This window comes from Macrosteles quadrilineatus, unplaced genomic scaffold (assembly GCF_028750875.1).
Source record: "Macrosteles quadrilineatus isolate MER2022 unplaced genomic scaffold, UCM_ALF_1.0 Scaffold_6__1_contigs__length_79288215, whole genome shotgun sequence".
NCBI classification, from domain to species: Eukaryota; Metazoa; Arthropoda; class Insecta; order Hemiptera; family Cicadellidae; genus Macrosteles; species Macrosteles quadrilineatus.
Window position 1 is genome coordinate 11,009,373 of NW_026542599.1, and position 27,209 is coordinate 11,036,581.

The window sequence follows — 27,209 nt, forward strand, 5'->3', positions numbered from 1 at the left end:
GGCTGTGCCTAAAGTCAAAGTCGCCCCGGCATTAAGGTGGCCGTGCTCGACCTCGACAGTCAACTGGGACTGAGTGGAGTGAGTGGACTGACTGACTCAACTGACTTGACTGGACTGGAACCTCCATCAACATCAACCAACGTGAACGTCGTGAACTTGCCTTAGTTACTAGTGTTGTGTGTTACTAGTTTTATCACTAAATCGGCATAGCGTTTGGCAAACAAGACTTGTTTTCATTATTATCTGAATGTTTTTAGTTCTTTTATTGTGGTTGGTAGGGCTATTTTATTAATGTCGAAGAGATATTGTGCATGTGAATGTTACTTGACAGACCTAGTTTATATCGGGACTTAAATAGACCTACCCTGAGGTTGAATGTTAGTGATCAAGTCGGCTAGGCTAATCGACACTTATTTGGTTCCTGCAATAACTTAATTATTGCAAAGCAAAAAGGCAGCAAATATCAACGCTCCCAAATTCGACCCTAATAATGACAAAATAATCAGTGAGGATTGGCCTAATTAATTACTAGTAGGTCTATTAAAAAAACACTAAGATAGGCTATGTGATAGGCTATTACTCTAGGTAAGTGATAAGTTATCTAATGTAGCCTAGCCTACCTTAGATTTTAATTAGGTCACTAGGATATGATGTAATTTTGATATGTCTAGGCCTACTTACAGTATTTTTAGCGCTGAATCCAAAAATGCAATCAATTTTGGTAGGAGAGATTCCTAAGTGGCCGCACGGTTAAATAATTAATATTAAGCTTCAGTTTTGTTTTTTTAACATATTTGTGGTGTGGACGAGTCCAAGTTCTAGTGGTGACTAACACTAAAAGGGGTGGAAGGTTTGTGGAGTGGAAACAGCTGTAAGTAGGTACATTTGATACTAAACAAACAAAACCACACACGACGCCATGAGAGCAAAATCAGGGTAACAAAAATATACAATAGGGTAACTATTTAGATTTTTAAAAGAAAATGGTCTTTGGTACTGTTTTTAGAAAATACAATAAATCAACTACAATACATAAACTATTAATCACATGAACTTAAATTTAAAAACAAAATAGAATTTGTTCACGTAAAATATCAGCAATAGAAGCTAGGCCACTGCCGACATGATCATCGTCCTCATTCGAATCATCAACCATTGACTAAGTTAATGCCCCAACGTCTGTTAATGAACGTGCCATAGTGCATATCTCATAGTACATAATCCCATTGTGTCTAAAATTGAAAACGTGCTACAGTGCATAATTTAATGTATCAGCAACTAATAAATGATGTTACATAATCTAATCTAACCTAACCCAACCCACCCAACCTTAATATTAATGTTTAAATCACATTTTATGTCAGAAAAGGCATGTGAGGAAGATAGGTCTGACTTTATGCGGATTCGTGACTATATTAAGTCCTTTAAAGTGAGGTTAGATTAGGTCTTAAGTTAAAGGTTAGGTTAAAATGAACCGACTCATTAATTTATGCAACTTCCAGACTGTTTTTGCATAAATTAATGAGTCGGATCATTATAACATCTAGCCTTTAAGTACCTTCCTAATCTAACCTCACTTCAAAACACTTAATACAGTCACAAATCCGCATAAAACCCGACCTACCTTCCTCACATGCCTAAATAAGAACTCATTAGCCTATTTGGTTTCAAAACAAATTGATTTGATTTCATTCCGCATTAGATCAAATATAGTTGTTTGCTCTTCTCACTCAGTCCTCACTCCTCACTCAGTATGGACCCGTCCAGACCACGCCATATTACCATTAATTAAGTTACCGGTACATCAGTACCACTCAATTACCCCATCCTTAGATTTGTAATCCTAACCTTCGTTTTACAGCCACTACGGCCACTTAGGAATCTCTCCGACAAAAACTGATTGCATTTTTGGATTCAGCGTTAAAAATACTGTAACTAGACATAAAAAAATTACATCATAAGTTATCCCAGTGTAAGTACAGTAGGCCCTACCTAAATATTTGCCAATTAAAATTGTGGGTGAAACACGTTAGGCTAAGTAAATAAGTTAAGGGTAAACTTACTTGTGCCAAAACAGTGTGGAGGTAGGCCTAGGCCCTAATATAAATTAATAAGTTGGTTCATAATGTTGTTTTTTGGTGTCAACTGTGCCCTGTGCCTTCACTAGGCCTAATTCACTGTTGACAGATGTTCTGCCCTCACTGTAAAGTGGCATTGTCAGTGGCTAGGCTGAGACTATTGAGTAAGTTAACTTGGGTATACAGTTTCTTAACTGGGCTACGCTAATATCGATTGAAACTAACTTATCGATTCGATTAGTTAACTTTCATGCGATTTTTTCACCATCAGCAAGTTTGGTTGGATGGTTGGTTAGGTTAGGTTATGATAATTTTAATTTATGATAGATATATTTAAAAATATTGATTATTAACTTAATCAATATTTTCAATTCGATAGTTTCAATCGATATTAGGGTAGCCCATTTAACAAACTATAAAATACCCATTAACTTATGTACCGGTAGCCTAAGGGGCCATACACATATTACGTAATGCACTTGGGAGGAACGGGTATGGCATAGGCCTAGCGTTATGCTGTGTTATATTGGGGAAGGGGGGGGGGGTTGGCTCAATGTTTCACAACATACACATTCCTCTTTAAAAACACAAAAATAATCATATTGATATCTACAAAACACTAGCTGTTATGTTTTATTCCCTAATTAGAAATGTAAAATTTTATAAGTTAATCTCATAAATATATTTTTTGTTGTACCAAACATCTGTTTGTCATTTCAGTTTCCGTCTAACAAACAAGATACGTTTGTTTATGAAAGATCATGTATGTAATAATAGGTACTGTAGGTTGTTGAATTATCTAGGGATGGGTTTTGTGTAGGCCTAACTTAATTGTTGTATTATTAGCCTATTTGTTAATTGTAAAGATTGGTTGGTGTCCAAAAGAAATAGGCTACCTCAGATTTCTCTGTGTTCGTTTTCTTGTTTCTCGTTTTTCGTTTAAACATGAAATTAATGTTTTCCTACATCAGGTTGACTTAACTTAATAAAAGTAACAACAAGAACAAGACAAGGGTTTAAACAGGTCCAGACTAATTAAGGGCCACGTTAAGGGTCAGTGAAGCCCTGGGCAAAGCCAAAAGCAGCGCCCCTTTATACATATATAAGCCTATATAGGCTAGCTTTAGTTTTTGAAATCCCAGCTGATCAAAACCAAATTTCCTAGTGCGGGCGGGCGGTGGTTGATGAGCCTCCGGCGCCCCTGGGCATAAAGCCCAGTCTGTCCGTTTATAAAAGCGGGCCTGGACTAATTGTAAATTTTCTCCCTTGTATAACTCAACCTCTTTAACTTAAAGAGGTTAATGTTCATTAATTAATACTTAACAGAATCCCAGCAATAAACGTAACAGTGGTGACCTAATTCTTTTAACAATCAGTAACTTGAGTACTGTAGCCTAAATAGTACTAACTTACTGTATTTATTTAGAAAACCTGGCTAGCTTGTTGAATCTTGTTCTTTTGGAGGTACCGGTACCCACATTAAAAATATGTTGCCATTAAAGCTTACCTTCCAACTAAGCTGCTAGGTAAATTACATTAATTATGTTGCTGTATATATTAGGCCTATACCTACTATTATATACGTACCATATCATGTGTTTATGTGTGGGATAGGTTTCTGCTCCTGCACCACCATCGATTATGGCTTCATTTGACGAGGAAGTTTTTGAAAAGAAGCTGGTTGGCCTCAAGGATACACATGAGAGCATATCGGCTCTCTCTCAATGGTGTCTCGACCGACCAACAAATCATAAGAAGATTGTGTCGATTTGGCTACAAACTCTGAAGAAAGGTAGGCGAACTTTAACTGGAACTTAATTCACCTTAATAATGTTGTGGAAGTCCCACAAACTCGAGGTTGTGTGAACTGAAAGTGTGTCACGTTTGATAAAAGCCAAATTATCGGGGAATAGTGGTTAATAATTTTAACGGTTTATACACAATCCTAGTGAGGCTACCGACCCAACAACCTAATAGCAATAATATAAGTTAAAAAAATTGAATTTTTTAAATAAAATAATGTAACTTAAGTTACTACTTTACAAGACATTGGCTACTTTTTCTAAAGAATTTATGGCGAAGTTATTATGGGTGTGTCACATGTATTCAAACACATGTTATGCTTTCAATGTCTGTAAGTAAACCCCCATTACATTGTATAATCCAAATTGTAATGGTAACTTAGACAATTTTTTCCTTCAGGGTCGTAAATAAACGTTAACACCAGATCAGGGGTCTGTGAAACATGGTCAAGTTAAAACTTTATACAGTAGGCCTAATCGCAGAGAAATCCTGGGGGAGGGGGTAAAACTGCTGGATTACAGGGTGTAAAATTTTGTAGGGCTTAAGAATTTTATTGTTGAATCATGTATTATGAATATTATTCAGTATCACCTATGCAAGCATAGACCTATAGGTGAAGTAAATTTAATTAAATGTACACGGGACTGAATTAAACAGTTTTTGTTTGTTTGTTGTAGTGAAAATAGAACAGCGCCTGACCCTGTTTCATTTGGCAAATGATGTTATACAGTACAGTAAGAGGAAAGGCTACGACTTTGTTGAAAGCTGGGGCACTGCTCTCCAGAAAGCGACCACATTGGTCAGGTATGTGCTCTTTGGTATCACTCTTCTTCATGATAAATATTGATGCTCTGGAATAAATTAGCTATCACTAGTGACTGCTGGAGAATTAAAGAAATTTGAGATTTTGGAGAAGCAATAACCTGCATCTTAGCACCAACAAAACACAACTTTCTGTAGTTTTTAATTTGTATAAGTATGATGTTACAGGATTAATGGAAAGGAGTAGGCCTAGCCTACTATTAACACATTGAGTGCGGCCTATGATACTAAACATAGCGTGGGACTGGTGCGCGGCGAACTATGCTAAACTACGTAGCATTCCTAAGTCCAAAGTATTGATTCAGTATTAGCTCAGTCTCGCACGGAGAACGTTGTTTCGCTTGTTGTGCCAGTTTGATACCTCAATCCAGTATGATTTGTTTTCAGATCCAACAATATCATCGGTGGTGGGGACTTTTCCAAATTTAGTGTAGTGTGGGGTTTTTTCTTGGATTAAGTGAAATTGAATAGAATAACGATAATTACTTTAGTGTAACGTTGTGGGAAGGAACCTAACCTCAAAATTGTGCTTGACGCCTTTTTTTGTAATGTTTTTTGATGGCGTATTCGGGTTTTTCGCCCCTGCTTTTTCCCTCCATTTGGCAATACTGAGGACCTACTAGCAGTTTTGTGTAGTGGCGCTAACTGTGGGGTTCATAAAACTACGTTCACAACGACTGGAATGTAGTACATGCTACAATATTTTCTCATTTGGATTAAACTAAATTTAAACGTTTTCACGCTCTCAATCACGCAACACATTAGCCACCAGCTGCTGCCGGCCATCGTGCAACTGCACTTAAACGTGTTAAAGCCTTTTTCAATATTTTAAATCCCCGATCCATGTAGACGCTTAGTTCAGCCTATACTATGCTTATATCGAAATTTAATAACATACCCCTCTTTCAGGATAAAAACACTGATAAAACACACAGCTTTATCAAATAATTGGCCTACATAACAACCTACTTTACAGAAGTGAAAAATCATTTTAAAACAGTTGTCTTTAAGTTGATGTATGATTTTTCAGAGATGACAAAGTAAAAAACAAAATCTTAAGGTTGTTTAAGATTTGGGATGAAAGATCAATTTACGATGAAGCATTTCTGGCAGATCTTTCCGGGCTACTCAGTAGTCGCCAACCTGCTCAAGGAAAAGACGATGCTGTAGACTTTCAGGTAATTACTAACAGTTACTTTTTAGTTTTACTAACTCTAGTAGTCCATGGACATTGTATGGCGAAATTCCAAACGGTTTCAAGGGAAAGTAGTCCAAACTTGTGGAATTATTTCAAATGGTTACAGTTACTGGTTAAATCGTTATCATACCTCGTCTCTTGCACCGAGGTCTGAGACAGTATCCATTTGGCTAGCAACACACCCCCCAGTTTTAAATTTGTGACAGGTTTTCTATGATTTGTATTTGTGTATTTATATTATGAGATTGCTCATTGATTTAGTTGAAAGCGTACAAAACCATAGACCTACTTGATGGAAAGTTGTAGAAATTTCTTCGTAAAGGCAAACACCCCTTAGAAAAGGTTGGTTTCAAATTAAAATATCTTAATATTTATGTATTTATTTATCTCAAAATCAGGTAAATTTTAATCAAATAGTATCATCTAAAGTTTCAAAGCATAAGTATTCATTATACAGTAGATCTCTTCAATTTTTTTAGCCTATTGGATGAATTATTGCAGACTTTTATCCATAATTATGTGAAAATTGTACGTTTGCAGCCAAGTCATTTAATTGGAAAAATAAAATCCTGTAAAACCTTGGAAGAAGATACAGACGCCAAGCGGAAAATCGTAAATGACAGCCATTTATCACTGAACGATGCAGACTCACTTCGATCTTTCTTGAAAGGTAAGCTTAGTTAAAAGATGATAAAGGGGAATAGCAAAATAGCTTTTCTAAAAGCTAAGTTGTTTTAGTTCAAGAAACTTCGTATATATTTGAGTGTGAATACACTCTTTTCTGCAGATACACACTACTTTTATCACAACAATTCTGATAGCTTTCTTTCTTTATTTATTTTAAACTAAGAAGCTTGTTGATTTCCTTGTTAAATAAATAAATAAAATAAAAATGTCTTTATTAGCCAGGGTTTCTCTGATTAATATCAGTTTTTCAGAACTACTTTTTTCATTACACCATTGTACTTCAACTAAACATTTGTATCTTTTTAAAAACGTTTTAAACTTAATCTTAAAGTTTTTGATAGGTGCAACAGTTTTTAGGCTCTCGGGTAGTCTGTTGTACAATGTGGGTCCAAAATATGAGAAACTTTTCTTTCCAAGGTGACCCTTGGAAAGTGAAGCCTCCCACCATGACATGTCCTACGTTGTATGATCTCATCCCGGACAGAAATCCTCTTGCAAAGATAGTCGGGCTCACGGAGAGTCAGTACCCTGTGAGTCATGCAGCACGTCAAAAAACCTGCTCATGGCTTCCATGGGCAACATACCGGCTTCTTCACGGAAAATGGAAACGATCAAATTTTTTTAAGCAGAATACAAATTGGATTGCTGAGCTTTGAATTCACTGTATTCTGCACATGTCTTCCTTAGTGATATGCCATATGCAGGGAAGCAGTAGTAGACTACTGACAATATAAGTGACTGCATGAGTTGAAGCGTTGTAGCCTCAGGCAGCATACCTCTGAACCAATACAGACTTCTCAGTCTTCCTATTGCTTGTTGGGAGACATGTTTGATGTGGTCTTTAAAATTCAAATTTCTGTCAATAATGACGCCAATAGTTTTGGCTTTGTCACAGACCGCCAGACTCCTGCCATCAAGATTGATGCTCCAGACATTATCTCTCAGTGTCTGTACTAGGTTCACAGGGGCAGTATGAAGTACAGTGCACTTGTTTGGGTTTAGCCTACGCCCATTAATGTAAGACCATTTGGAGATGTTCTCCAGATCAGTGTTGATCTTAATTGATGGCCTCTCTTATGTAAGCAGGCTCATAAGACAGGTGCAACTGGGAATCATCCGCATACAAGTATGCAGTACAATTATTTACACAGCTGGGAAAGTCAGATGTGTAAAACGTGTAAAGTACAGGCCCCAAACTGCTAGTTCATACGACAATATGCCCCATGTCAAGGTTCTTTATCCGGGGGAACACTCTAAATTTGGGTTTCTGCAAATTCCTCATTCAATCTATATACTTACAAGTTAGCACTTAAAAACAAAGATTGAATTGTTCGCTTATATCGTTTCAAAATTATTAATAGTTTGAATATGGTTTTCTCTTTAACATCCCTTTTTCTTGTCCTACTTAAGGACCCGTTATACGATTGAGGTGTATTTTTACCCAAAATTGGTGGTATAAAATAGGGATACAAATAATTTACTAAATTTAAGCGTTGTACGCTTAGGCCTAATGGTTTTAGGGATAGTAATAAAAAACTGTCTAAGTTTAAAATTTCCATGGTTTTGTTGAGAAGAATAAGTAAACTGTTGTAGTTTGCGCATGGAAATATGATGTAAAATATCCTCGAATCAAATTTGACAAGTTTGCCTACAGTAACTCTGAGCTATTAAAATTTCCCCAAATAATACACTTTATTACTTTCTTTGTAGCAGCCACAAATACTAGAAAGAAAAGACCCGGTATGGATCATAAACATAAACAAATAACGATTTTGGCCTGAAAGAATAAGTTTAATATATAAAAATATATATATGAATAATATATATGAAAGAATATATACAAATCCAGATTAATGCTATTAGAATAGGGGTTTTGTTTACTTACGGACCAAAAACGTCATTTGTTTCAATGTTTATGATCCATACCGGTATTTTTCTAGTGTTCGTGATAGCAGCAAACCTAAGTATTTATTTAACCTAATGTGTTCTAAACAGGGAATACATCTAATATTTTACAGGAAATATTTGAGTAAAAATCCAATAAGGGAAATGGGAATTCACTTAGTCCGCAGATTTGCTGTAATGAGGGTATTATTGTCATATTATGTTTTTCTTAAAAAAATTTTTTACTAGAAAGTAATCTTTGAAAGGTATCAATTTCTATGTTTGTTATGCTTTGGAGACGAGTTGTGAATCATATCAAAATGGGCCATTCGTGTAGGTCCCCCATGTCTCGTACATTTAAATTATTTAATTTAACTGTTATCTGTAAAAAAAAACTATTAAACATTTTGTTTAGATAGGAGACATGGAGCTGATTTGGAACAGGAGCTGGAAGAAGGGGTTGACAAAATGGTTGCATTCATTTCTGCGTTGAAAACAGAAATAAAGGAAAGAAAATCTCTCATTGAAACCTTGGAGCAAGGTGAATCATTCTACAATACTCAACGAGGGGAAGCTAGAATTGTGTGCAATGTGAGTACGTTTTGAAACTTCTGAAAATCTCGATTGTTAAAACATACAGTTAAAGAGTATTTATTTAGATTATATAGATATTAAGGAAGAAGGAATGGGTGTACTTAACTTGCCTAAGAAAAGAGTCCAAGATGGGTGAATGCAAAAAAAGTTTGTAGGTCAATGAACTTGATATTTCAACCCCAGAAGAGATTTTTTTAGAAGAATTAAGTTGAATTCTTTCTTAGGTATGTTAGTTATATATCAATTCCTTCTTCCCTAAATTTCATGGTCCAGTCTTGAACCATCAAAAAGCTATTGATATTTCAATCAAATGTATACAGTTGAGGATTAAGTAGGGATTGAGTAACGATTGAGGATTAGTAGGCATATAGCTGGATTGCTAAGTAGTTGAGTTATAGTATTCATCCATAAAACAGAAGGTCTGTGGTTCGATCCTGAGAAAAGTTAGTAGCTTTTTGATGGTTTGAAACTGGATTGGGAATTGGGAAACTGAATGGATTGGGAAATGTCATTGGGCATAATAAATGATCCTGGCTAATGAAACAGCTGGTCTTAGTCAGTAAGAAAGTTACTCAAGGGTCCTCACCTCATTCTACACTCATGCTTCACTCATATTTGGGTTAAAATGCACACCTAGATAGCGTCTCCATCTCAATTAGTAATCTAATGTAATGAATTATGCATTATTAACACATGTATTTAACATTTTTTTCAAGAATATTCCTTCACAAAATCTGATCTCTGAACAAAATATTTTAACAAATCTTTCCACTATAGGCATACAGAAACTTCCTTAAGCGGGTGGAGGGCTTGAGGAAAAAATTGCTTGATGTGACACCAACGCTACCGAGTCCAATACCATCGCCTGACGTGAACGCTCCGTCTCCCTCGCCGGAGTCTGATATTGAACTGCCTGATGATAACGAGCCACCCGGTAAGTAGGCCTGTGGTCTCAAAGTGAAGTAACATTTTGTGTAAAAAGAGTTGTCAAAGTTAGAATGATATAGTTTTGGATTTGGTTGCACAATACTTAGTAATTAGAACCTTTGGCTATAGATTGAGACATTCCATACCTAAATTGTAGCCAGTATTGCAATAAGAATGAACTTAGTTGAGTATAGCCACTGATAGGGTGAGTTGATGTACCAAGTAAAACGGAAAGAAAAACTTATTGCAAAATATAGCATCTTCTTTGTCACCTTACAAAACAGGGTGTCCACATTCTGGAAAGTCAGGGATAGTCATGGAAAAAATTCTGGCCATTGAAAGTCATGGAAATAGGCAAAAGGTCAAGGAAAGTCATGGAAATCCCCAATGACGGATGGATTTGAGGGGAACGGGAACATTCAATGCTCCAGTCGGCTATACCCCGACTATTGTAGCATTTTTCACAATTTATCACAAACGTTTGACAAATCAATTTATTACAGTTGTATTAGTTTATGAGTTTTGAGTTTGTATTGTACATTGTTGTTTGTTAGTACATATTTCAGTATTTTCTGCTAAATAACTTGTATAGGCAGTATTATTTGTTTGTCTTTGTTATATTATACTTTTCGAGTACCGGAAATCAATCAAAACATGGAAATCAATGATCGGTAGTAAATGGTCATGGTTTGTCATGGAAAGTCATGGAAATGAATTAGGGATGGACGAGATTGGATTTTTAGTTCGAGACGAGACGAGACGAGATTTTTTATTTCTCATTAAATTTTGAGACGAGATCGAGACGGGATTACCCTTCTCATACACAACGGGAAATGCACGTTCGGAATTTTTACCTGATTTTTGTAACATTGTTAGATGATTGTTTAAATCAGTTAGGATAGAGTTCAACTTATCCTAAAATAAAATAAATCATAAAATAAAATATTAATTTTTATAAAATATTTACTTGTTTTGACTTTTTTTATAGTAATAAAACATTCCTCACACTGCTAACACTTAACAAAACTTCTCAAATGTAATTAAAATAATTAAAGTAATATTTACATTTGAAGAATTAATTAAATAAGAACGCCTTCGCAAAGGAAACGCAACTACAACACGCTCCTGTATTGCGGGTATTGCATTGACTTTCTGCAGGAGTTTTTAATTTTTTTTTTTTTTTTATTCTCGTCTCGATAAAAATCTCGGCCAAAAAGAAATCTCGTCTCGTGTAACGAGATTTAAAATTTCCTGAAAATTTCCTGAAATTTCGAGACTTGACCATCCCTAAAATGAATGACAAATTTTCTGTGGACTGGACATTCTGCAAAATCACTAAAAAGTTTCATTAAAAAAAATCATTTAAGTTTGCACTGTAATTAAACTTAAGAAAACAGAGAATTTGGATCGTATCACATCCTGAATGTAGCTCCTTAACTGTGTTCTTTTTTTTAAATGTCCATATAGATGTGAGGCTTAGTATCCCAAAATCAAAATATGGTGTGAATAGTCCTAACATAAAATCCATATAAAGTTAGATTTAACGTCTAACATAAAGCAATTTTGATGTTTTTGTTGGGATAACAGGCTTAAATCTGAATGGAAATAGTCTACAATGACACAAGAAACTTAAAATATTTCAGTAAAATAGTTTATAGTGATAATAGTGCTCGACTAGTCATCTAAAGACCAGTTCAATCCTGAGATAAAATCAGAAGCTTTTTCATGGTTTGAAACTGGACCCAGCTGTCCTTGGGCTTTTAGAAAATTAAAATGGCTAAAGAAATAGTGGATCTTATTCAATAGGTAACAACGCTCCACAGATAATCTTCCTTATTCTACACTCATCCTTCACCCATTTGGGTAATACTTTCACCCTCATCTTAATTTGTAATATTGGTAAAAAGTGTGCTCAGTTTGTGTTTTTTATGCCAGAATGCATTCTTTACCATTAATATAAGCCCACTATGCTAAATAAAGAAGAAAAATCACATAAATTGAGGAAAAAGATAGGTGCCAATTTGGCATTTTCACAGAAAACTAACGTACACAATTTTTTTCAAGGAAAGGCTCTAGGCTAGGATTTTGAATCGAAAAAAGAGGATAGCAGTTAGCTTACCTTAGAAGTACAGTAAAACCTCCTTAATCCGAACCCCTGTAATCCGAACGTCCACTAATCCGAACGCCTCATTGCTGTACTCTATACACAGAACAGTAGTTTTCTATTGTAGATATTGTAGATACTGTATACTCTATTTATTGATATACGCACCGTAATTATTTCAATTGTAATGTACAGTACTGTTTATTCCCTATGTTTACTACTGTACTAAATAAACACTGTATTTTACTTTATAAAGCATTTTTCACTTTTCCCTAGCTATTGTTATGTAAAAACAACAATATGTTCTGTAATCCAAACTATTCAATAATTCGAACTACCCCCGGTCCCAATTAGTTTTGATTAAAGAGGTTCTACTGTACTAGGAGGTCGTAGAAAACGTACAGAAGACACATAAAACACGTAACATTTAATCCCAGCTAACCACTACCCCCTTTTATTCTGCAATTCAAATTAACTAACCTAAGAAAGTAGTTCTGGGTAGTTCATATGATAAATACATTTCAAAACCCAATAAAATTGACATTTTTCATTTTATGTCAAATCTGAACCTAAGTAAACCGATATCACTGCCAACACTGCTAACATGTGTGCTTATCAATCTTAATTGTGTTTGATTTTATAATTTGGGTTTTTATTTTATTGGCTGACGTATGCTTTGTTAAATTGGTAAAAATCCTGCATTAAAATGGTAGTTTTGAATTTGAGTACCTACTAAAACTGTTGTAAAAGAAAGGTTTGACTTGGTTTGGATCAAATAAATCTCTGAATCTTAATTAAAGAAGTTGTAAATATCTCTGTTTATTATATAAAGCCCCTCCAGGTGGAACCCGTTTAGAAGCTTAGACCCTACTAAAGAAACATAAGATATCGGCCGGATAGATAGTGACCTGCGCGAGGATTTCTAGCGCATGTAGGGGAGGAAACAGCGAGGGAGGGTATGTTCCCCCTCTCCGCCGGCCGTTTTCACACTGCACGACACGACACGCCGGTGTGTGTGTAAGCAGTTCCATTTGGTAATGCAGGATTCCAACTCCCATGACACCGGGGCGGTGCCGTGTCGATGACGTGCCATTGTCATGTCGTGCAGTGCGAAAGCAGCCGAGTGAGGGTAGAGTCATAGTCTGTCTCACACCACAGCTCGGTATTTCTCTCTCGCACCAATGCTACGAAGAGGTCGCTTTCTAAGCGGCCGACCTATAGTTACAAAAATATGTTGTGATATCAGGCTTACCTATTCTTGTAAAATCCTGCTATCCTCATACAAAAATCGTAAAACTCTAGGCTCCTTGCTCTGTGTTAAATCCGATGTTCCTAAAAAAAGATGATTTAATTCATTTGAAAGAAATAAATCCACAAACAAACTGCGCAGTAAAATTAATCAGCATTTATTCAAATTCTTACTACAACCCTCAAAAGTCTGTGATGCTCCTTATTAGAATATGTCCATCTTATGTTTTTCTATTTAGACTTCAAACAAGAACTGCATTAAAGTAGTTGACAAAAAATTAACCATTAACACTACTTTATCTTAATCTTTAGCATTTGATGGAAACGGAGATTGTTTTCAGCGTAACAAAGACTCAACTGCTTCTTAAGTAATTCTTAAGTACATTCCCTGCCCTTAAGTTCAAATGTGCATGTTAATTATTGTGTAAATTTCTCTTTATCTTATTAGGTCTGCGGACCAGACTTTATTACTTCGGGTTGGGTAAAAATTTTGACATTCGGGTCTTGGGCCAACAGCTATTCGCTTTGAAAATACTGATTTTACTTATCCGTTTGTAAAATGCTTTTCATTACCCTGCGATCAGTAAATTCGTGAACATCTTCCGTAGTCGTGGCAGAATTGTGAATTTCTGATCGTGCAATCTGTGAAGAAGTTTTTTGCGGTCACAATATTAAAAGCTTATCTAAAAAGTTATTTTAATTCCTCAATTAATTTCAATTGTTGGCCTGGCCCAGCCCGAAAATTCTATTCCCACTTTATTTTCTGTCCTTCTAACTAACCAACTTTCTTATTGACTTGACACCTAAGTTTGATTAACATGCTCCAAATTAGTTTTATTGTTTTGCTAAGGAGCATCAGCTGAGGGAAGAAGATATTGGCTGTATAGGAATTCTTGACTACCAAAGAAAAACGGTGAGCTAACCTGACCAGTTACTTAGCGAAAAGTTTATTAAAATCTTGTTAACTCAAGTAAGTTTTATGCAAAGGCAAGTCTTTGATATTATCTTTGACTATGGACTGAGCCAGCATCAGTGTGGGCTGGCATAAATAACCTAATAAAATAGGACCAAGTATTCAACCAAGTCAAACTAAACTACACCATGTGTTTAATCCATCAAAATATCAATAATTTTTTACATTAGTTCAATTTTTTTGATGTCATTCGAGTATGTTATTTTTTAACGAAAATTGGCCACATCTAGCCCATAAGGTAGGTCGTCTACTTCAGTATCTTTAAGTCATTTATAACATACTGTGAAACCTATTAAGGTCGATTCACACATATCAGTCCAGTCACAGTTCCGTTACAGTACAGTTACAGTCCAGTCACAGTTGCATCCACAATTCCTCAGTCAAACTGTCAGTTATTTTGTTGCAGTCACTCTCCCGTCACTTTATTTGCTGTGTTGTTAAAGTCAAAAATGTTTAGTTAAAACACAATATTCCATCAAATTTTCATCGTTCGTCTTGTTGATTGTTACAAACATTAAACTTAAAATATAAAATCGATCATTTAAATAAAAAAAGTATTATTTTATAACCTCAAACACGTCTGTCAGGCGTTCGAACAATCCAAAAATATCAGTAAAAAGAAATCTGAAATTGACTGACAGACGCATGCAAAGCTACTGACGGAGGTGGGTGTAGATAGCACTATAGAAAATCCATTAAAGAAAATTTTTGTTAACTGTGACTGCCGTAAATGATGTGTGTGAATCGACCTTAAAGGGTGTAATTTTAAATACATTTGGCTCAGTATGTATTTTGTGCTCAGAATTAAGCTATAGCTATGCAAAAAAAATAAAATAAAAAATAACACATCACCAATATTTTTGCATGAAGCACAAGTTTTATATTTTTCTCCTAATGTATTTTGCTGTTTACTTAAAAGTTGTACCAATGTTGAAATTAGTGATTAACTTCTTTTAAACCTTAGAAGTTTTGTTAATGTTTCCAGTTTTTAATCTATAAAACGATAACATATTGAAAAGTGAAATATGAGCCTAAACACATTTTTTGCATGTAATAGTTTGTAAGTGAGTGATTTTTATGTTTATTTTTAATATTGACACCTATGAAAGTTTCTACTCATTAATAATCAATCACAAATGCAACTATATCCTCATTAATAATCAAGCACAAATGCTAGTTTGCCAACATTATAAACATCACTTAACAGTAGTGATTTCTTGAGCCCTTACTATTGTACATTAATTTGCATGAGAACTGTTTGGTATTCATTTGATTGATTGTTGTCGGGTTCAATGAGCATCAATTAAAAGTTAAAAACCGATTCTAAAATTTCCATTGGGCAATTTTTCTTAATCATTACTTTTACCATAATCTGAATCAACACAAACTATCATATCATTTTTTTTTTTTTTTGCAATTTCACAATATCCTTATATATAATTCTTTATCTGAATTTTTAGGTTTTACTAAAGGCAACACTATACTTTTGCAAAAATGCTACTACTATAACTGTCAAGTACAGTTTTGCCTGTTGTATACAATTCAGTTTCTTTTTACAGGTAATTACTCGGTGGCGACTTCGTTCATGGGGAAGTTGGTAGTTCCAGAAAACGTAAAGTTGTCTAACCCAACAGAAGCTATATACTCCCTCATCGACAGTCCGAGTCGATCGAGAAGTCCAGCTAAGCTGAACTACAAACCACCAACTCCTCCGAGAAGTTTCAAACGGAAATCGTCCCCGAAGTCTTACAACTCACCTCCGCCTGCTACGCATATCTCTACTCCAACGCTCTCTTCTAGTTCTGCATCCAATTACTCGTCAAACTCTCCCTACCAGCCTGTAGCGAAACCCACGTACAAACCTACGACGTATTCTGCGCCTTACAAGGCGAGTTATGCTACGAACTATTACAACCCGGAAGAAAACGATCAGATGAATTCGTACGATAGTAATTCCCAAGACTCTTATCACATTCCTGGAGCCAACCCGCCTCCCCCCGAGGTGTACCCGAATCCAAGAAACCCCTCTCCCACCTTCTCCGACTCGAGAAATGGATCCAACCCTCCTTACAACAATCCACCACCAGACTATATACCAACAACGACAAACACTTCCACCTACGATACGGGGAAATCTTCGAGGAAATACTCAGGATATGACGAACCACCTGTGGTTCCTCCTCCGCCTGATTATACCGTTCCCCCTCCCACCGAGGATTATAGACCCTTCTACTCATCCAACAACCTAACCGTTCCACCTTTACTGGGGGAAGATTGTCCACCCACCAATGTGAACGGGTTGGATAGTTTCTTACAGTCGGAGAATTCACTCAATGAAGATTCTTCTGCCCCGGCACAATTGGGCTCTGGTAGTGGCTTCAGCAGCTTTATGGGAAATCTGAATTTACCGTTTGATTTCCAGGTAGGTTTTACCACTTATTTAACATATTCTCTCATAGCTCATTCTTATGGATCAGGCTGTCAGCTGACAATTCCCATGTTCCATCGAGGTTGTGTGGAGGGAGTTTCGTTTACTTTCCATTTCTTGTTATTTAACTTATCCTACCAGAGATAACTAACTAAACAATACATTGACCTACAAAGATAAATGAGGAAGCACATCATCTAAAGTCCACCCTGATATGAGAGAAAACATTTAAGTCAACATTAGCACTCTCCAAATGCTATACCAACGTGAAACAATGAAAGCAGGCTTCAGTATTTAAAATAGGATGAGTAGTCTACTTGTATTATTGAAAGTCAATGGTTTTAACTATCTAGTTAACTACGTAGATACAGTTACAGTTCCTAGATAACAATTGAATAAAAAATATAGATTGATGTGTTCCAGTTTGTTGTGGCTATATGTTTATAAAAAATTCTCCTTTCACTAGTTAGTTTTCTATTCACTTTTGATTCATAATCTAAAACCTAAATGACAGCTATATGAGAGATCATCTGTTGTTCCTCATTTCAACCTCTAATAGTTGTATCAAATCAACCCCTCTGAGTGAAAAAATAACTATTACCTACGACCGTTTTTTAAAGTAGCCATTTCAGTCCAGTTCTTAGAATTGAAAAGTTTCACTTTACAGCTGTTTACTTTCATATCCGCATAGTTTCATTTCATATCCGCATAGTTTTCTCATATCCACACAGGTAACGGACCAATGAGGTTCAAGTATTGAGAGAAAAGAATTAAAATTGTAATGCTTCGAACGTCAACTAATCAGCTGATCAGCTGATCAGTTGACCAATTTAATTGTTGATCCGACTTGTTCATGTTGATACTCGCGTATTCTTAATTAAGTTAGTGGAAGTCCAAAAATAAATGAAATATTTGCCGAATTGTACCTGATACAATATTATTTATGGTAAGAATGCTGCTAGCAATGTAATATTTAACGAAGTTTAACAAACACGTAATTACAGGAAATCAGCTGATTATACAACAAGTCGTTGCATCACTTTCAGTGGCAATGACAATACACGAAAACATAACCTCTCTAAAAAGTTATCATTAGTGATTGTTAGTAATTAAATCCAGATTGATAGTAATTAAAAAACGGTCGTAGGTAAAGTAGTGTACGCAACTCGCGTTAATAGTCTTTACGACACTCGAAGAAAGACTCACTTAACGCAATCGTTGCGTAAACTACTATTGTGTAGTATCCAGTATCCAGTTGGTGGCTCATTTCACGTAACCCTGATGATAGGTTAGGTACCATGGAATTGTTATGATTTTGATACCTAAAAGAAGACCAATCACATTGGGGGAAAAATTTTGTCTCCTAAAGTTGAGTTTTTGTTTGGAATTGTCAGGACCTCAACCTATACTCTCCCTCAAGAAAATAACTTTTTCACAAAGACAAAATTGAGATCAGTAAAATACTTAGAAATTAAAAATGTTGATTTGAGATTCAATATTAAAATTTTATAAAGAACCTGAGATTCACAATTATTTTATTTTATTTTACACTAATGCTCTGTGTTGTTGGTTACAGAAAGGGCTTTTTTCCGAGAGTTGTGACGATACACCCGCTTCGCCACCACTCGAAGGACTTGATGACAATACTTCCCACTACTTCTCTGATTCCAATCAAGAGGTAGGCTTAGACTTTTTTCTATATTAGTGGTTTTTTTTACTGAGTTGAGAACATTAAACACTTTAAATAGAAAGTGGTTTAAACTCTTGTGGATACGGTGGGGACCGACTCATTCTTCTTTTGGTGAAGTCCTAGACACTAACACAATGATGAAGCAATCAATCAATCGGTCAAAATAACTTTATTCTTAACGCACATATTTAAAAGCTGTGAGGGTTGTCAGTTACACATAGAGAAAAATTTGTTAAGACTACAACAATTACCTACGGTATCTTCTATTTTGAAAGTGTTTGACCCAAACAAAGATTCATGGACCCTTGGTTTTATTTTCTAATATTGTTTGTAAGGGATGATAGTGCTGTTTGACTGAATTTTCTGTTGTAATATTTGTTTTAAGGTTTCCAAACCGAAAAAGTAAATATAGAAATATACACTAATGAAAAATATACTGTGCATAAAAGTACAATGAATAAAAACGTTTTTATTTTTCCCATCAGACACATTTATTATGCTGCTTGAAAGTGGTTAATTTTTTTAAACTATAAACTAAAGCAGTGACAGTTGCAAAAAAATAAATCCTCATAAAAGCCCTGAAAACCTAGGTCCTTTGCCTAGGGTACTTTTTCTCAATGTGTATGTAACAACAAAGACATATTTATTGAATTTATTTGCTCTATATTATTTCATTGTATGTTTGTTGCGCAGGGCGGGAAACCAATAGAAGTGATAAACAGAACTAAACAGCCAGATCTGAGTGAGATACTGAAGGCTATCAGTATGCAGCCCCCTCCTGCTCCCCGGGGGGATTTGGAGATTCCAACAGTTCCCCCCATCACGTTACCCCCGCCACCACTGCCCCCCACCACCCTGGCCGAGCCACCTCTTCTACCTCCCAAGTTTCCCACGTGGGGACAAGGTGATAACTGGCCTGACACTCCTGCTTCGCCTCCTCTCTACGAGAAATCTGGGTGTGTGTCTTGTGTTGATAGTCATTAGATTTATTTGATGCTTTAATTTTAGGTAAAATAGACGTTTTCTACTCTAAGTGTCTTTACTTTAGTGTTTCAAGAAGAAATTAAACTCCTCCTGTTTTTAAAGTGACCGTAATATCTTCATTTATCCAACTACCTTACCTAACCTAAACTACCTAACATGTATAGTTTTTTTTTTCTACACATAGATTAAATCTATAGGTATAAAAATTAATTGTGTAGTAATGGAATTTTGGGGGGGAAATATTCTTGAATTTTGAACTAGGATTGTGAATCTGAACTTCTAGGGATGGAATTTGTTTCAACTATTTCACACAATCAAAAGTGACAATGGCCATGTTTCCGCGATTACGAGTGACAATGTTGATGTGTGATATTCACGATATTGCTGATCTCTTCCCAGTTGTTTGATGTTTTTGTATCTTATGATGGAGTTGATATTTAATTCATCCCTTGCAGACATTTTTTCTTCCTTTGAGGCATGTTTTTATCATATTGTTTTCCATTTTTATGTGCTGTGTGTGACCATTTTCAATTAGATTTTTGACTACTGTACGTAAGACTTTTCTTGATTGATACCTTTGTCTCGGTCTAGTTAGATGTGACGAATTTCAGTTTTTCTCTTCTTTCTCTCTTTTCAATTTTGAATTTTGTGGATTATTTAACACCAGAAAAAGTATAAAAATATCTAAAGATATATAAATAACATTTTCCGATTATGAACAAGCGTTTTTCTGCTCTTAAAATCTTACCTTATGAAAAGTATGCTAGTCAACTCACCTAAAAATTGTACATGTTAATATTCTGAAATTAATTCAAATGAAGTTTCAATGTTTCCTGGCTCTAAAATTTGTCTGACTTATCCTTTGACCCACAGGTTTGGAGGGCCGGCTGAGTTTGAAGAGCCAGATTCATTGACACTTGGTGACACGGATACAGATATGAGGTCTGTTCGGGTGCAAGGCGACATTGACCACCGCAACCTCATCAGTCTGACGTCTTCGCCTCGGGACGAGAACCCTTGGGCCAACAACCAGGACACCGACTACAGGTGAATAGTTGTAGCATTGATTGGATATTGAAGTAGACAATTCATCTGTATAGCCCAGCTGTTACCAATTTTTATTGTAGTTGAATGAGCCAGCTAAATTCTGTTTTCTACTTAACTTTTGGTACTAAGATAGTTGTCGGATTAAAGATACTATAGCTAACAATAAGTCGTCCTATCTGTTTGACTTGGTAAGAAAGTTTGCATATCAGTAATACATCAGTTTTGTGGCTCAATTCAGTGTTGTCCATTTATTTGAACATAGAGATGGAATGTCTAGTTCCATCAATAGTCAAAGGTTGTGGTTAGGTTAGGTCACTTGGAGACATTAGTCAGTACCTGGACTCGCTCTAATACTTATTACTAGAGTTGTGCAAATGGTTCAGTTTTTTAGCCGAACCTATCCTAGAAGCTTGAACTGAGCATAAGGTCAGAAAAGTTTAGCATAGCTTTTACTTTCCCTATGGCAATTAATCAGAATTTTTATAATGCCACTGGTACTATTCATAATCGGTTCGATTTTGAGAAAAGTTAGTAGCTTTTGATGGTTCGTTACTAAACCCGACTGTCCTTTATCAGTTTTTAACAGTCCTGACTAATAGAACAGCTGATTTTAGACAGTAACAAAGGTACAACTCACTCCATTCTACTTGCACCTTGTATTCATATTCAATTAAAAATACTTATTCAAGTGAGTGCGTATATTACGTATAAAATACGTATAAATACGTATTCAAGTGAGTGTGTATATTATGTATAAAATACGTATAAATACGTATTCAATTCTCAAACAATTGATAACTCCTCCAGCTAATCGCCACCTATTTTCCCCAAATGTTTTCTGTAGTCTCCTATTTACTCCATATAACTTAAATGCTAATACATATTTAGTTAGTTTATTTCAATTAATAAAAGTAAAATGATTAATTTAGTTGTTTCTTATTGTTGGTATATTTATTTGTATAATTTGTTGTTTATTTTTTAATCCGTGATGATGATGTCTTTGAAACTATGAAAGTGTGTGAGCTCATTTTGTGTTTATTGAACGCTTACTTTGAAAGAGGTCAATGTTAAAATCTAATTTTTTAATATTTTACTATATTTTTCATCATCTTTTGTGCTAGATCCAGTTCTGCTTTGGCAAGTTTATTTTAATAATCAAGAATATATTTTATGAAAACCAATGTCAGATTCAGGATATTTGCAGCACTAGGCCTAATTAACTTGAGCATCCCTCATCCTATAGGATTGGAACTTTGGAATTGTGAAAATCCCCTGCTATCAAGGTTACATCATCATCGTCACCCACGATTGCAACAAATGATTACATTTTTGTTCTAAAAATGGTTTTGTACAAAACGCTGTAGCCTATTCGTCAAGTGGTAAATCCTACACTGCTGATAACACATTGATATAGACAACCCTTACAAATTATTATCGCCGTAGAAATCACAGTACTTGCCATGATCGTGAGAAATAATCATAGGTGTTGACATAATCACCGGTAAGATAAACGGATGTTGCTGCAATCGAAAGACATTATAACGTGTGTCGCCGTGATCGCAAGAAATTATCACAGATTTTACCGTGATCGCCTGAAATCATCACGAATGTTTCTGTGATCGTGAGAAATCAACACAACGTTTGCTTTGATCGAAAATTAAGATCACCGATGTTGCTGCAAGCGGAAGAAGTTGTCATAGAATTCGCCAAAGGGTTTTTAATGTACCTGCAGGTGTAAATAAACAAGTGACTATTGCGTATTTCAGCGTCAAGTTTTTCCCTGGACATTTTTAATTTTGAGCCTGGGAAACCCGTAATTGTCGAATTTTATTTTGTTGTAATGCCGGACACCCTGAATTAACTACTATTTCATCTAGAAATATTAAAAGGTCATGCTTGTATTTGTTGCTGCCAAAGAATAAATTATTTAAAATTCCATTTTTGAATAAGTAAAAAATAGCATGAAAGAATATCTAAAACTGTAGAGTCCCGCAAACTCAGCGTAATGTGGACTGGAAGGGTGCCGAGTTTGTGAAATTCCGGGTCATCGGGAACTAGGGTTAAAAATAAGAACAATACAATTTTTAAGCTTATAAACTGCCTCTTTTATTTATATTTATATTACAAGTTAGTATTAAGTCATCAGATATAGTACAACAAATCCTTGGTACGACCTGCGAATGATTTGGCTTGAGTCCATGTTTAACTCGGACTCAAAAAATCGCTGATTTTCTAGGCCAGGTGATGGCCGAGTTATCCAGACTGCCGGGTTATCGAGTGCCGAGTTTGCGGGACTCTACTGTATTGCTGTAAAAAAACAGACTCATTAAATAACGTATTTGGCTCATATCTATGGTTCAAGTAAACAAAATAAGTTGAAGTTATTTTTCAAGTAAGGAAAATAAATGATTTTGTTTCCCAAATTATTACTGACTAGGCTATTCATAGATTTATTCTATGCAGAAAATGCTAATGGTAAGTTAATAACAAAATTTAAATGATATTTTTGTAGGTATTCAAAATAACAATTTTCCTTTAAATATCTTATTCAGCTACAGTTTTGTTGGGAACTGAAAATCTCAAATTAAGCAGTCAGTTTCATTTTTAATTGTTCGCAACATTTTTTTTTATCCTACGCTAAAAAATGTGTTAGATAAATGATTTTCTGTTTATTCCAAACAAGTTTTCTGGGCTATTTCATAAAAGGGGGTGAAACGTAACAAAATAGCAAGCTAATTTTTGATGGAAGCTTTATTCATTTAACATAGAAAAACCTAACGTTAGTAAAAAATTTAATTTTTTTACACCGCAGGTAAGTTTACAATTTGTATACAATTTTATTTTTTCCCTCACAGGTAAGTAATTACAGTACTTGGATTTATTTATAATTTTACAAATAGGTTAGGCCTACAGGCTTTGTAATAAAGAAAGGTTTTGCCAACATGTGTTTCAACTATTTTGTTTTTTAAAGATCACGAAGAGTATAAAGGTTTTCACCACTCTTGTCATCATAGTTTTTCTCCCAAAAATCCCAAAAATAAATCAATTTTAATCAATACACATAAATAAGGTAATAATCAACATAAAAATCCAAATTCTGAAGCCAACCAAGAAAGGAAGCCAAGTGTGAACAGCTCGATTTTCGTGCCTAGCTTAGACTAATCATCATTAATTCAAGACAAGATTTTATTCTCGATATTATCACGATTGTGCTGTGAACGCAGATGCTCATAGTTTTGCCTTAAACTCAGGAGATCTTCACAATTTCACAGCAATTGCAGGAAATAATGTACCTACACCATTTTATAAACTGATGCAGTTTAACAATTGTTATTTTTAATTAAAAATCAATACTTTCAAAAAGCATCCTTATTTTCTCTCGAGACCCGATAGTTGACGTTTTGAACCCGACCCTAAGTTAAAAAAGTGAAATATGTATATTGTATTTCATTTCAACAAAACCATAGCAAGCAACTCTCAACAACCTGTTAAATATTTTTTTTAAATTTTTTGGCTTTGCACAATATGTTATTTACTTTTGGACTAAACAAATTCTGTAGCAATTCATTGGCGGAAACAACTCCCCCAAACACTTGTATTTTTATTGTTGCAAACAATTAGTAAATAATGATTTATGCTTCAGAAAAATGGCACTGGCTCCCAAACGAGGTACTCAAGACGTGAACGTGGAAAGTGTGGACATGGAGATGAGTTCAGATGAGGAAATGGACACTGAGTCAAAGACCCAGACGCAAACGAGTGTCTCCTTCTCTTTGGCTCCGAGTGTCAAACCTCTGGTCGACTCTCCGCTGAAGGAGAGGGAAGAGCCGAAAAAGAAACTGTTGAGTGTCACGTTGACTCCGCCGCCAAAGTTACCTGAACCCCCTCCGCTTCCGGATGTGGACGAAATCTTTACAGAGATCAACGAAACTAAGAAATTGACGCCACCACCTCTGCCTCCGCCTGTGCCGCCAAGCTTGGTGCAGCAGATACCGACACTGCAAGAGCCGAATGCACCCAGAGGACCGTTCCCTCCGAGGTTCAACAATCCGAGGCCGAGGTTTCCTCAATGGCAGAATAACCAGAGTCCGAGGCCGAGACAACCCCCCATGGTTGGTCCGAGGTTTCGACCTGACGGCAACTTCCGAGGACGTCCGCCGTGGTTTCGCGGAAACCGACCTCCACGATTTGGCGGATGGTAAGTTTTGAGGCTGTTTTGTAAAGATAACGTTGTAAATAAGTACATTAATGTATATAAGACTGTGTAGCGTAAGGTTTTAACGTTTTAACCCTTTGTGGTTGAAATTATGTCGAGGACGCCCCAAGTTATTATTTTGTGATGAATATGCATAGGCCATCATTTGATTTTTGTAAAATTCGGACATCTAATTTATGAGTACATTGGTGAATGTATCTATATATCTTTTAATGTTTGTCTTGAGGTATTTTGAATGTTTATGATTAATTTCTATAATAACCTTGTGTTTTTTGCATATTGTAGACCTAGCCTGCATTCAAACTCTAAGGGTTAGTTGATTCAACCGCAAAGGGTTAGTTGTAATAGTGTAAGAGATTTAAAACTACTGTTAAACGTTTTATGTTTGTTGGGTTGCTGCACCAAAATGTATGAGTTACTGTTTTTACGGTGTTTGTAATTGTTTTAGGGGTTGTGGTTATTCAAATTATGGTTTTGAAATAAGGAAAACCGTTTTAACAAAAATGTCTGTTGAAATATTGGTTATTCAAATTATTGTTATTAATCTTTTTTTTCAAATTCATCAATAATAGATCAGGCATGTACAATTCAGCTTGTGTTAGCCAAAGGGGCATTTATGGAATAAGCTAAATATTTAAAAATTTTGTTGGTGGTAAAAATTAAGCTGTTTAGGCCTATCAATAATATGTATTAATATTATTTGGTAGGCTACTTGTTACAAATTTAGTTATTCTCAATTGAGCATGAGTATGCTAAAATATGTATGTGTTTTGCATTTTTACATTTGAGATAGCATATTTACTGAATGCTGTTTAATTGTATTACTTGTTTAATATGGAACTCATAAATTTAATTCACTAAACTAGTCATATGAAAATATTTATCATGTTTTGTTTTGAGCTATCATCTTATGTATTATAGTTCCTAGGATATATTGCATTACCACTGATTTTGTTGATGGCATAGTTATCTATATTCTTTAAGGGTTTGCGATTTAGTTTTCTAGTTAAAAGTACTTTTTCTGGCTTTGAAGTCTTCATTGTACATCCTCACATACGGTGTTTTCAAAAAAATTTGAATATATTACTAAGAATGAATTGATTTAATTTGGTGTAGATACATTTATAATTTAAATTCAATTTTAAAAACAAGCATTTGAAATAATACTTTGCATAGTATGTGTTTGCTATGTTAATATTGTTTGATAATATTTTTTTTCTATACTGATTCATTTTTACTTTGGATTACAAACCAAACATTTATTTGTAAAATTCAACTATTCGTCAAATCAATATTGTAAAATTAGTTTATGTTTCATTCTTTTAATAACGTAAGGGCAATTTACAAAATGTTGTATGGTTGTAAAATGCTCAGTTAATACAATTATCTTTACCTGTTAAGGAATTTAACTATGATAAGTACATACTTATGGATAAGTATCAGACTTGGCTAATCAATTACTGAACAGATTGTATTTTGCAGTTTATGCTTCAAATGGTCGAATACTAATTGTCTAGTTTAATCAGCTCGGTGCAGCAACTATTTTTTGTATGTTTAATGCTGTTAAGTAAATTATCTATCTCACTGCTGTAATATTTTGCAGATTTTTCCTTTTGTATATTTTTGTGGTAGTTTTACAATTATTGTTATTGTTTTATCAAGTGACGTCTGCTTTAATTTCTTTTCAAACTACAATTCTGTAGTTGTTAGTCGCTAAATCTCAGGATGAAGCCGAAGGCCCACCAGATCTTCTACTTCATGTACTTTAACTTTAGTGGACTGTGTAAAAAAAACAAAATAATTTGGGAAGGTGTGTTTTATTGATATTTTACGCTAGCCTTTCCTCTCTAAAAGTGGGCAAATACGAGAATACGTTAACTTTGGTTCTACAATAATATGTTTTATTACATGCTTAAAGAAAGGAAATGTCACTTTTAAAGTATTTGCCCACTTATTGGAAAGAAAATCACCCTCTTTAGTTTGTGTATCTGTTTTGTAGGAATGTGTATTTGTTAAATTAGTGAACTTAAATTCCATAGATTAAATGTTCAGTTTTCTAAATTTGTTATTTGTTATGTACAATAGAATTCAGTACCATTATTACAGTAACGAGAGATATTTTTTCCTTGAATCGCTTTAGAAATTTTGCCAGCCTCCCTTGTAAAATAAACTAGTGTCGCAACTTTTGTCCATAGAATATCGAAATTTGTTATACTTCTTTAAAACAATACAAGTAAGTATTTCTTCTTCTTTTTCATTACTAAAAAAAGTTTTATTCTTAAAAACATTGAACATTATGCTAACCTTATCATCAATAGCAACCATATTTTAGAAAAATTCATACCGAAAATAAATTTGGGTATTTTTGCATTACAACAGTAACAAATTAATATTTTAAAGAATTACAATATAAGTATAGATGAGTATTTTAAAGATTATTTGAAATTTCTAAAAACGAAAGAAAACTGCTATGTGGATATACAAAAACCCTAAATAAAATGTTTCTTATTTTATATTTGAAAAATT

General features: G+C 34.8%; 1 protein-coding gene across 1 annotated transcript; it reads left to right on the forward strand.

Annotated features, from left to right (window-relative positions):
* Positions 1-204: 204 nt before the first annotated feature.
* LOC128996401 (regulation of nuclear pre-mRNA domain-containing protein 2-like) lies at positions 205-25,781 on the forward strand. The gene is made up of 12 exons (XM_054421712.1): positions 205-585; positions 3,693-3,870; positions 4,559-4,685; positions 5,734-5,881; positions 6,442-6,571; positions 8,888-9,063; positions 9,844-10,000; positions 15,878-16,740; positions 18,323-18,424; positions 19,130-19,392; positions 20,294-20,467; positions 24,111-25,781. The coding sequence occupies exons 2-12, from the start codon at positions 3,720-3,722 to the stop codon at positions 24,667-24,669; spliced, it is 2,850 nt and encodes a 949-aa protein (XP_054277687.1). The 5' UTR covers positions 205-585; positions 3,693-3,719; the 3' UTR covers positions 24,670-25,781.
* The last annotated feature ends 1,428 nt before the right edge of the window (positions 25,782-27,209 follow it).

Excerpts from the sequence above, each read along its gene's own strand:
- LOC128996401 (XM_054421712.1), top strand. The coding sequence starts at position 3,720 with ATGGCTTCATTTGACGAGGAAGTTTTTGAAAAGAAGCTGGTTGGCCTC. Across the intron at positions 4,686-5,733 it reads AAAGCGACCACATTGGTCAG|AGATGACAAAGTAAAAAACA; the intron begins GTATGTGCTCTT and ends ATGATTTTTCAG. Across the intron at positions 9,064-9,843 it reads AAGCTAGAATTGTGTGCAAT|GCATACAGAAACTTCCTTAA; the intron begins GTGAGTACGTTT and ends TTTCCACTATAG.